The 12,267-nt window shown below is 47.8% G+C and overlaps 1 protein-coding gene across 1 annotated transcript in view; it reads right to left on the minus strand.

The window, feature by feature from the left end:
- Nucleotides 1-746: 746 nt before the first annotated feature.
- Nucleotides 747-12,267, minus strand: part of NLRC4 (NLR family CARD domain containing 4) — a 35,462-nt gene continuing 23,941 nt past the window's right edge. The window contains exon 7 of the mRNA XM_075338132.1: nucleotides 747-1,564. Within this exon, the coding sequence (XP_075194247.1) occupies nucleotides 1,233-1,564 (332 nt within the window). The 3' untranslated portion in view covers nucleotides 747-1,232. The remainder of the gene's footprint in view (nucleotides 1,565-12,267) is intronic.

Genomic DNA, 12,267 nt, shown 5'->3' on the forward strand with positions numbered 1-12,267 from the left:
ACGCTATATTATAAATTATTATTGTACCATAAGGTCTCATATAATGAGCAGGACCATATGAAAACACCACTTACCCGATACATGTCTGAACCGCTCCCATGCTGCCAGGACTGACAACCGCGAATAAAGGCAGCCCAGGTGTGGCAGAACCACACACACCAGCACAATGTCAGGACTGGCCCTCACAGTGCCAGACCAGCAAACATGGATGAGGGCGGAACAAGGTTCAGGCAGGTGGTGTTTAAATAATGATGCCTGTGGAGCAGGAGGCGGTGGCTGTGTGTGAGGTTGTCAGTCCTGGCAGCATGGGAGCGGTTCAGACATGTCTCGGGTAAGTGGTGTTTTCATATGGTCCTGCTCATTATATGAGACCTTATGGTACAATAATAATTTATAATATAGCGTTAGGGACCCCCCTATAGAGATTTGCCGTGACGGGGCAGGGGCATTTTTTTGCAAAAAATCTCATTGAATTGTTACAGTAGGAATTAATTTGTGACTATTACACTTTTTATTTCTTCATTGTTGCATGCCATTCATAAGCAGTGCTGGCTCCCCTCCTTTTTTAATCTGTTTTTCTCGTATGAACTCCAAAAATTTCAGGCTTTTCTCTCTCATTATGCAGTAAAAACAGCACATGAATCGCACAAGGTTATCATCTACGTTCTGTCCAATATATTCGTGGACCCATTGGCTTGCATTGCCAGTTTCATCTGTGATTCGTATAAAAAAAAAGGAATGTCTCAGTATTTTGGGAGTTTTTTTGGCTCACGAAAAAACATGGACATATTGATAGAAAATGTACAGTTTCTTAAAATTACCAGGTGCCAAAAATGCCTCAAAAAAGCAATAGCCATCATGTTTTCTAAATAAATTATGTGTATTCAATACAATTCCACAGGGTATTGGTATTGGTCACCCCCATACTTGTAAAAACATTTAATAAAATTACCACAAGTTAAACATTGAATAGTATACAAAAAAAAATGTGGAGTTTTTTTTTTTTAAATACATTCTACCATTTTAAAAATGTGCATATTTGTGAAGCACTTAATCATGTGTAGCTCAAAATAATAAATCAATAATCAATAAACAAAAAAAACAAAGACTAAAAGAGCGATGTAGTCATAAAGAGAAAAACAATCATGGCTTATGGAATGCAGAAAAAAACATTTCCAGTGGATGCAATGAATGATAATGGACTTAGTTCTTGTGGGTTGTTCATGCATCCATTATTTTTTTTCAACAAGGAAATAATGTTGAAATTCCTCGCCTTCTCTGTCAATCAATTTCACATTCTTCATCTTCCCAATGTCAATATTATCAAGTTCCCAGTTATCCAGTTTCAGTGATGATAGACATGGTAGAGATGTCACCACGGAGCACAAAGTCTGGACTACGTCACCGATTGGGTTGAATGTTTCCTCTGTGCTAAGATCAAAATGTTCCAAGTTCTTGAGGCTTTGAAGGGCTTGAATTAGTAAGGTCCAGCCATCACTGCTTGCACTATTGTATGACAGGTCCAGAAAGGAAAGCTGTCCAAAACGGTTTGTAAAATGTTTAGCTGTAAAACAAAAGAAGTAACATAAGAAAATATATTTCAAAGTTTTATGACATACAAACATTTTTTATCAATGCAGTACTGCTACTTTACCAAACCACTGTTATGTAGTCAGTATTACACTTAAAGGAGATCATTAATCCCTTTTTTACTTTCAATCTGGGTCAGTGAGGTGTCCTATAATACACCGCTTCTCCATACTGCTGGATAGGCCCCTTGAGGCTGTGTGCCAATGATGAGATTTGCTGCACAAAACACGCATTGTCTTACAGTTCCAGCAAAGTGGATGGGATTTATAGAAATCTCCTGCCCCTTGTGCTTCGTTTTTACTCAGTGTAAACTGACCTGTGGTATGTGCTTCACTTCTGTAGCATGTCAATTTCTCTTGCTTGTATGCTGTGTTAGGCCGAAGTCACATTTGCGAGTGACTCACTCCAGTCTCACATTGGCATCACCCAGCACAGCCGAACACTCTCCGGACAGGAGCAGGTTGGCTGTATGTATTTCTATGCAGCTGAGACACTCCTGTCCGGACAGTGTGCGGCCGTGCCGGCTGAGCCGATGTGAGACTCGCACAAGTCACTCGCAAATGTGACGCCGGTCTTACATGCAAATTTTCCCCATAGGCTGGTATTGGATACGAAAATCTTCAGGTAAACAACGCATGTTTTTTTAATGCTGAAATGCTCTAAAAACGCATGTAATTTGCTTATGACTGTATCAAAAAAGTATTGGTAAAGCCAAATACCAGAAAGTATCAGAAACAAAGCAGCTTTGTTTAAAATGTGAAACCAACAAAAGACCCCCCGAAAAAACAGAGTAAAAAATGCATGTAAAGAAAAGCGCACAAAAAATCACGTAAAAAAACAAAAGTAAATTAAATTATACAATAGGTGCAGAAATGCTGCAGAAATTCTGCAACATCAAAAACTCACTAAAAGTTCATTGTGGATGTTACGCGGGGAACACAGCCTGAGTAGCCACCTGGGTGGCGACTGTCGCCAGAGCAGCCTTATCGGAGGACTGCTCCATTGCTGCCAACCGTGACTCCAACTGCTGTACATAACGCAGCAACTGCTGCTGCTCTTCAGCCATAGCAGACCTTTGGCGTGACCGTAATGTTACGCGGGGGACCCAGGGAAGTGTGCCAAGATGGTATAGAGACAGCTTCCGCCGGTCAAGGTCCACTGTGCGGTGTACGGGACCGCTGCTACGGTTGAAGAGTGAGTGGGTTGCTGCTGACGATCGTCTGCTACGTCACAGTCGATCTGCATACACCGGCTCGCCCTAACCCGTGAGGGTTGTATGGAACGGGACTCACAGCTCGGTGTACTTGTTGCACAAGGAAGCATGGAAATGTGGCACGAGGGTAGCACAGCGGTGCCCACGCACGTGTGCTTTAAAAATAAGGTGAGTCCGGAGGAGTCTCGAGGAGCTTACCGAGGGTAGGAACACGGCCTACAAACAAGGTACTGACTGGGCAGTAAGGGCAAAGCCCACAAATAGACAAATGACTGAACAGTGGCGTAGCAGCACGCTGCCAGTCATCTAACAATAGAGACCGGTCGTGCACCGCCATATTGGCAAGCGGAGCTTTTAAGGAGGCGCAGCTCTGTCCAAAGGCGGGCGCGAGGCAGAGACTACGGACTTGGCCCAATAAGGGTCCACGACATCCCAGCCCGGCCAGTCAGGGTTCACCACGTCATCAGCCTCACTGATGTCAAAGCAATCGGCTTGGGGCACATCATCAAGCCGTGTGACGTCAGTGGGCGAATCAAAACATGCCACATGGTGCATATGTGCATTTTCCACCTCTGGGACATAGAAGCGGGATCCGCTGTTTCACAATGTGCAGGGATAACAAAACTCTTGCTGCTTCTCTGAGCAGCTATCCTCTGCACATTGCGTAGTCTTTTAGACCTTCGGCGCTGCTGAGCAGGAGTGCTCGTGGCAGGCAAGAAAAGGGAGACCACATCATTCCTTGCAACAGGGGAGCCATGAGGTGTAACATTACCCCCCCCCCCCCCCGTCTAGGGCCCCCCTCCTGCCTGTCCCCAAAGGCCGCCACCAAACCCGGGGCGCGGATATGATCCTCCAATTCCCAGGACCTATGCTCTGGGCCACGGCCGGCCCACTCAACGAGGTAGTATCTCCCGCCCCGTATGACTTTTGTCCCTACAAGCTCTTTTACCTTAGGGTCGTCAGACGAGGAGTCGGATGGGGCCGGTAAGGACCCCGAAAACGTATTAAGTCGTACGGGTTTCAGAAGGGACACGTGAAAGGTATTGGCTATAGACCAGTGAGGAGGGAGCTGGAGCTGGTATGCCACCAGGTTTACCCGCTCTAAGACTTTAAACGGCCCCAGGTACCTAGGGGCGAACTTGGCTGCCTCTACCCTTAGGGTGATATTTTTAGAGGACAGCCACACTAGGTCACCAGGGGCGAAAGATGGTTCAGGGCAGCGGTGCGCATTAGCCGTCATCACCATCTGGTCTTTGGCCCTCTTAAGGGCCTCCTGAGTGTTATCCCAGATCTCCCGGGCCTTGGTCGCCCAATCCTCCACTCTAGGATCGGGTGACGTAATGGACATCGGGACCGGGATTCTGGGATGTTGCCCGTTGTTAAGCAGGAACGGGGTCTGGCCAGAGGACTCATGGACCGCATTATTGATGGCAAATTCGGCCCAAGGAAGGAGGTTAGCCCAGTTGTCGTGGTGCTCGGAGATGAAGTGGCGGAGGTAGATTACCAGGGTCTGATTGGTCCTCTCCACCAGCCCATTGGTCTCGGGATGGTATGCGGAGGAGATGTTAAGCTCTATCTGCAAGAGCTTACAAAGCTACCTCCAGAAGCGAGATGGGAACTGGGGACCTCGGTCACTCACCACCTTGTCAGGCATGCCATGCAGCATAAATACATGCCGAATTAACAAGGTGGCGAGGACACGTGACGTCGGGAGTCGCGGGAGAGGCACCAAGTGGACCATCTTAGAAAAGTGATCCGTGATGACTCACACGACCCTGTGCCCTGCTGACTTGGGCAGATCTACCAGGAAGTCCATCCCCACCACTTCCCAGGGACGATCGGCCACCGGCAGGGGGTGGAGAAGACCCGCAGGTTTCTGCCGGGACGGCCTATTCCGCGCACACGACATACAGGCTCCCACATACTCCTGTATGTCCTGGGCTGATCTCGGCCACCAATAATGCCTGGCCACTAGGCCTATGATCCTCCTGACCCCGAAGTGACCGCCGACCTTGGAGGCATGGGCCCACGATAGCACCTCGTTCCGTAGCTCAGGGAGAACGAGGGTCTTGCCAGGTGGCACCTGGTCCAGAGAAGTGGGGGTGACCATCCTCAAGCTGTCCGGGGGTAATATAAGGCGGGGCTCCTCTTCTTCTTCCTCCAGAACGACCATAGAATGCGACAAGGCGTCGGCCCGTACGTTCTTTTCGCCGGCCAGGTGGCGGATAATAAAGCAAAACCGGGAGAAGAACAGAGACCAACGAGCCTGTCTTGGGTTCAGGTGTTGTGCTGTCTGGAGGTATGTGAGGTTTTTATGGTCTGAAAAAACCTCAAACGGATGTTTCGCACCCTCCAGGAGATGCCGCCACTACTGGAATGCTAATTTCATCGCCAGCAACTCCTTGTCCCCTATGGAGTAGTTCCTCTCGGCCGGAGAGAAGGAGAGAAGGTTTTTGAGAAAAAGAAGCACAGATGCTTCCTTCCTCGTTCGTTTTTCTGATACAGGACTGCGCCTGCACCGACCGAAGAGGCGTCTACCTCCAGTAGGAAAGGTTTGGAGACATCAGGATGATGGAGGATGGGAGCTCTGGAGAAGTGGGTTTTAAGAGCGTGAAAAACCTCTACTGTCTCCTGTGTCCACGTTTTGGGATTAGCGCCCTTGCGGGTAAGGGCAATAAGGGGTGCTGCCACCGTCGAGAAGTTGGGAATGAACTGGCGATAATAATTGATAAACCCCAAGAATCGCTGGATCGCCTTCAGCGAGCGGGGCTCAGGCCAGTTCATCACTGTCTGCAACTTTCCCGGATCCATTGCTAACCCTTTACTGGACACGATATATTCCAGGAACGGCAAGGATTCACGTTCAAAGACACACTTCTCCATCTTGGCATATAATGAATGGGCGTACCCGGATGACATCCTTCCGATGGGTGGCAAGTTCGGGGGAGAAAATGAGGATGTCATCCAGGTATGCAACCACAGAAAGAGACAAATCCCGTAAAATGTCATTCACGAAGTCTTGGAACACGGCGGGGGCATTGCAGAGTCCGAAGGGCATTACGATATACTCGTAGTGACCGTCCCTGGTGTTGAAGGTGGTCTTCCACTCATCACCCTCTCGGAATCGCACTAGATTGTATGCCCCCCGTAGGTCCAGCTTCGTGAAGACCTTTGCCCCTCGGAATCGATCAAACAACTCCGTAATGATGGGCAATGGGTATTTGTTTTTAATCGTGATTGCATTTAATCCCCCGTAGTCGATACAGGGGCGCAGATCCCCTTCCTTTTTCTGCACAAAAAAGAACCCCGCACCGGCCAGTGAAACAGACTTGCGAATAAACCCTTTCGCCAGGCTGTCCTGGATATATTTGGACATAGCCTCCATCTCTGGAGCAGAGACTGGATACACTCTGCCCCTTGGAGGCTCGGAGCCTGGCTTCAGGTCTATTCGGCAATCGTATGGCCGGTGGGGAGGAAGAGTATCTGCGGCCCTCTTAGAGAAGACGTCCCTGTAAGCCTCATAAGGTGCCGATAAATCCGAACCTCCTCTATCCCCCGAGGGCTCAACCAACCTAATGGTAGTGGGTGGTCCGATGGTCACGAGGTGCTCCCTACAAGACCCTGCCCAGGACAAGATCTCCCCTGTTGCCCAGTTGAGTATAGGAGCATGCTGTCTCAACCAGGGGAGTCCCAGTAAGATCTCATCCGTCCCCTCGGGAAGCACCAGGAAGGACACCTGCTCATGGAGTCCTGGTGGTATGTCCATCCTGAGAGGGATGGTGATCTGGGTAATGGGATCAACTAGCAGGGAGCCGTTGACTACCCGGATCCTAATTGGCTTAGGCAACAGAACCAAGGGAACTGAGTACTGAGTTGCCAGGGAGGTCGAAATGAAGTTACCATCTGCACCAGAGTCTAAGCAAGCCAAGGCAGGGAAGACAGTACTGCCGAACTGCAACTGGGCGCTGATGGTCAACCTAGAGGGAGACGCAGCGTCTAGAGTCCCCCCTCTGATGGAAACTAGACGATGTCTTTTCCCGATGGTTTAGGACATTGGGTAGCTATGTGTCCCCTCTGCCCACAGGAAAAGCAGATGACAGAAGACCGAGGACCTGTGGTAGAGGAAGCCGCTTTGGACACCTCCAATGACTCCCCGGAGTCATCTACAGAGCTAGCTGGGAGACCTGTCCGGTGGAAGGTAGGGGCTAGACGTCCTTTAGGCCGGGTAGACGTGGGTGCCGAAGAGACCTCAAGCTTCCGCTCCGCCTGGCGGATATCTATGCAAGAAGCAACTTTAATCAAGGCCTCCAAGGTGGCAGGCACCTCACACGTGGCCAGTGCGTCTTTAACGAACCCTGCCAGGCTCTCCCAGAACACAGGCACAAGGACCATATACGGCCAGTCTAACTCTGCGGCGAGTGTCCTGAAGCGTACTGCAAAGTCCCCAATCGAAGTGGACCCTTGCCGAAGTCGTAGGAGCCACAGCGCAGAGTCATGGGTGACTTGAGGTCCGAGGAACACCATTCTCATGGCCCCAAGATAAGCCGCAAGGTTATTCACCACCCGATCTCTGCGCTCCCACAACGGCGTGGACCACTTCAGTGCTCTCCCTGTGAGGAGGGACTGGACGAAGGCTACCTTCACCCTATCAGTAGCATAATGAGTAGCGGATAACTCCAAGTAGGTGGTAACCTGATTTATAAAACCACGGCACTCGGATCTAACCCCGCTAAAGCGCTCTGGAAGCACAAGGCGAGTTGACCTTCCGCCCAATGCCACAGCCTGAGTAGCCACCTGGGTGGCGACTGTCGCCAGAGCAGCCTTATCGGAGGACTGCTCCATTGCTGCCAACCGTGACTCCAACTGCTGTACATAACGCAGCAACTGCTGCTACTCTTTAGCCATAGCAGACCTTTGGCGCGACCGTAATGTTACGCGGGGGATCCAGGGAAGTGTGCCAAGATGGTATAGAGACAGCTTCCGCCGGTCAAGGTCCACTGTGTGGTGTAGGGGACCGCTGCTACGGTTGAAGAGTGAGCGGGTTGCTGCTGACGATCGTCTGCTATGTCACAGGCGATCTGCATACACCGGCTCGCCCTAACCCATGAGGGTTGTATGGAACGGGACTCACAGCTCAGTGTACTTGTTGCACAAGGAAGCACAGTGGTGCCTACGCACGAGTGCCCAAGTGGAAGTCATGGAAACGTGGCACGAGGGTAGCACAGAGGTGCCCACGCATGTGTGCTTTAACAATAAGGTGAGTCCAGAGGAGTCTTGAGGAGCTCACTGAGGGTAGGAACACGGCCTACAAACAAGGTACTGCCTGGGCAGTAAGGGCAAAGCCCACAAATAGACAAATGACTGAACAGTGGCGTAGCAGCACGCTGCCAGTCATCTAACAATAGAGAACGGTCGTGCACCGCCATATTGGCAAGCGGAGCTTTTAAGGAGGCGCAGCTCTGTCCAAAGGCGGGCGCGAGGCAGAGACTACGGACTTGGCCCAATAAGGGTCCACAACATCCCAGCCCGGCCAGTCAGGGTTCACCACGTCATCAGCCTCACTGATGTCAAAGCAATCGGCTTGCGGCGCATCATCAAGCCGTGTGACGTCAGTGGGCGAATCAAAACATGCCACGTGGTGCACATGTGCATCTTCCCGCCTCTGGGACATAGAAGCGGGATCCGCTGTTTCACAATGTGCAGGGATAACAAAACTCTTGCTGCTTCGCTTAGCAGCTATCCTCTGCACATTACGTAGTCTCTCAGACCTTCGGCGCTGCTGAGCAGGAGGGCTCGTGGCAGGCAAGGAATGGGAGACCACATCATTCCGTGCAACAGGGGATCCACGAGGTGTAACAGTGGAAACATAGCCTAAAGGCCGCTTTACACGCTGCGATCTCGCTTGCGTGCGTACCCTCCCCTATTGTTTTTGCGTCACGGGCAAATCGCTGCCCGTGGCGCACAAAATCTTGCAGACCCGTCGCACTACTTACCTGCCTAGCGATGTCGCTGTGACCGGCGAACCGCCTTCTTTCTAAGGGGGCGGTTCGTTCGGCGTCACAGCAGCATCACTAAGCGGCCACCCAATCAAAGCGGAGGGGCGGAGATGAGCGGGACGAACATCCCGCCCACCTCCTTCCTTCCTCATTGCGGGCGGCCGCAGGTAAGGTGAGGTTCCTCGTTCCTGCGGTGTCACACACAGCGATGTGTGCTGCCGCAGGAACAACGAACAACATCGTACCTGCAGCAGTAACGATAATTGGGAATAGGGGGGCATGTCACCGGTTAGCGATTTTGCGCGTTTTTGCGACGATTCAAAATCGCTCATAGGTGTCAAACACAACGACATCGCTAACGTGGCCGGATGTGCGTCACAAATTCCATGACCCCAACGACATCGCTTTAGCTTTAGCGATGTCGTAGCGTGTAAAGCAGCCTTAAGTGTCTCCTCGCTTCCTACACTCCATGACAGAGGTTCTGTCCCTTATCCATGTTATGTAAATAAAAGCTTATAACCTGACTTTAAATTCATCCATTGGTTTCATAAATTACTCTTTTGAAAGCTGAAACCCTCCCAAATTTGGTTTAGGTTATGAAAATAAAGTTGCTGCAAAGCGGAAATATTGATTATTTAATGAACACAGAAAGGTCAGATTTTGGCAAGACAAAAGTTTTGTCACCCACAGAAAGTAATGTGAAATTCAAACAAATAATTAACTTCTAATACAAAGATATGTTGCATAACATTGGTGAATGAAGTTGTGGTGCTCTGAGAGCCATATTTAATATTTTGTGTGACTTCCATAAGCTTGAAGGACTGCATACATGCGGTTCAACAATCATTCATACAATTTATTAACAAAGTCATCAGGAATAGCAAAGAATGCAGTCTTACATGCCTCCCAGAGTTCAGCTAAATTCTTTAGTTTTGTCTTCCAAGCTTCCTCTTTCATCCTACCCCAAACATGCTCAATGATGTTCATGTCTGGTGACTGGGCTGGCCAGTCCTTGAGCACCATGATCTCCTTTGTCAGGAGGAACTTTGTTGTAGAGATTGATGTATGAGATGGAGCACCATCCTGCTGCAGAATTTGACCCCTTTTATGATTGCGAATGTAAGAGGTAGCTAATACTTCTTGATATTTTAGGCTATTGATATTGCCTTCCACCTTGCAAATGTTTTGCACACCCCCATACTGAATGTAACCCCAGACCATGATCTTTCCACCACCAAACTTAACTGTTTTCTGAATCCATACGGGCTCCAGTAGGTCTCATGCAGTATTTGTGGCGGCTGTGGTGTAATTCAACTGAAGATTTATCAGAGAAATCCACCTTATGCCACTTTTCCAGCATCCATCTGTTTAGCAGTCTGTGGGACTTGGCAAATGCCTTTTGTTTAGTGCAGGCTTCTGGGCACTGATTCGACCATGGAGGCCATTTCGAGACAGAATCCTACAAACTGTTGTAGTTGGCACAGGGACTTGAGATGACCAGGCCTGTTGGAGCTATGCTGCAGTGGAAGAGGGGCCGGCTTTGGATTTTCTAACCAACAAACGTTCCTCCTGAGCAGTTGTCTTGTGGGGTCTGCTGGACCTCGGCTTGTCAAAAACATCTCCAGTCTCTTCAAATCTTTTTTTAATTCTTTCTACTTGACACTGAGACACATTAAAGGTGTCAATCACCTCTGCAGTGGATCTGGTCTTCAGCCTCTTGATAACTAAGGCTTTGGTCGCAGAGTCGATTTTTGGCATATTGTAGAGGTCATGTTGCAGTTCAAGTGAGCGTCTGGGGTGCTGGGTTTCTTTTTATACACACCCACTAATTAACCGATCATCAAATCTGGCCTTTCTGTGTTCATTAAATGATCAATATTTCAGCTGTGCAGCAACTTTATTTTCATAACCTAAACTAAATTTGGGAGGGTTTCAGCTTTCAAAAGAGTAATTTATGAAACCAATGGATGAATTTAAAGTCAGGTTATAAGCTTTTATTTACATAACATGGATAAGCGACAGAACATCTTTCAGGAACTGTATTCCAGCTGCTATAGCCTACGATTGGCCACTATAGTGGTGATCAATGAACGCATCACTGCTATGTTTAGTGCAGAGGCATATAGAGAATAAAGTAGTACTGTTATGAATGTACATTCACACAGATTGGGTACACACTCAAGTCTCCAGGCGGAAAGTATATTACAGTACCAGTGTAGTGGATGAGATTTTATGGAATTTCATCCACACAGTAAAGGCAACATTAGCACAACCGTATTTTCTGTCCGTGAAGAAAGCCAATCTTACATGGACAGCATTTGGGCTGTTCAGAGCTGTTCAGATGAGTTTTTATGTGTATATCCATTTGAATAAAATTGCAGCATCCACTAGTCTCCTCCGTATATAATGTGAATCTCACATATTCAGTTCTACTGGGGCAAAAAAGAAAATTTTATCCCATATGGATCATTCGTATAGCATCTGACTTTTAGGGACAAACTGCAATTATTAGCATAGGAATCTGTATTTGGTCTCATAAATTTTGTTAACCATTGATATATAAAAATAGATGGTATGCATATGTAAAATAAAATTCATCTGTTTTTTTTTATAATGAAAACCTGGTAATGTTCTTGTACACTTGTGTGAGCTTGACTTAATTAAAATATTCACATAATTTGACATCTGACAACTATCCTTATATGCTGGGGAATTTTTATTGCAGACTTCACATTTTGCAATGCAAGGAACGAAATTTGTGGTAAGTACCATCCACACAGTTCAATTACATCCCTGTACAGCCCAAAAACCTACATCTGTATACATATAGCTTCCACACAGGGGCTGAAAGTCAAGGGTCCCTGTGCTGTACAAGAGTCCTTCCCAGTAATGAACCTTCCACATATACACCCACATATGAAAGACATACATACGTATACACATTAGGAATATCTGTATAAAATACTCATACACATTACACCAGTATAAACACATATACTGCACATAGTATACACATATACACAAGCAACATATCATATATGCATATACCCTATACATACATGCATATACAAGCAGATATACATATCTATGCAGATATGAACAGAACCTTCCATTAAACCCTTTCTAACAACAGAACGTAATACTACTTACTATACCATGTATAAGCTCACATACACAAACATATATAAAATATGCCTATACATATTTCTCACATATATACATATTATTTACATTTATAAATATCCATACAGATATTGTCCACAACTCCTTAGTATCCCGACAATGACATGAGGTATAATAATGTGCAGGTGCTGGGCCCACTCCACACATGTTGGGTGCTTACTTTGCCTCACATGCCCTGCTAACAGCAGTGACCAGCGCTTGTTCCAATCAATGCTATTTAACCCCTCAAATTATGCTGTAAATCTCTGACCGCAGCGTTAAATTGCAGAGCTCCTCTCCAAGTGC

Source organism: Anomaloglossus baeobatrachus, chromosome 3 (assembly GCF_048569485.1).
Source record: "Anomaloglossus baeobatrachus isolate aAnoBae1 chromosome 3, aAnoBae1.hap1, whole genome shotgun sequence".
Taxonomy (NCBI): domain Eukaryota; kingdom Metazoa; phylum Chordata; class Amphibia; order Anura; family Aromobatidae; genus Anomaloglossus; species Anomaloglossus baeobatrachus.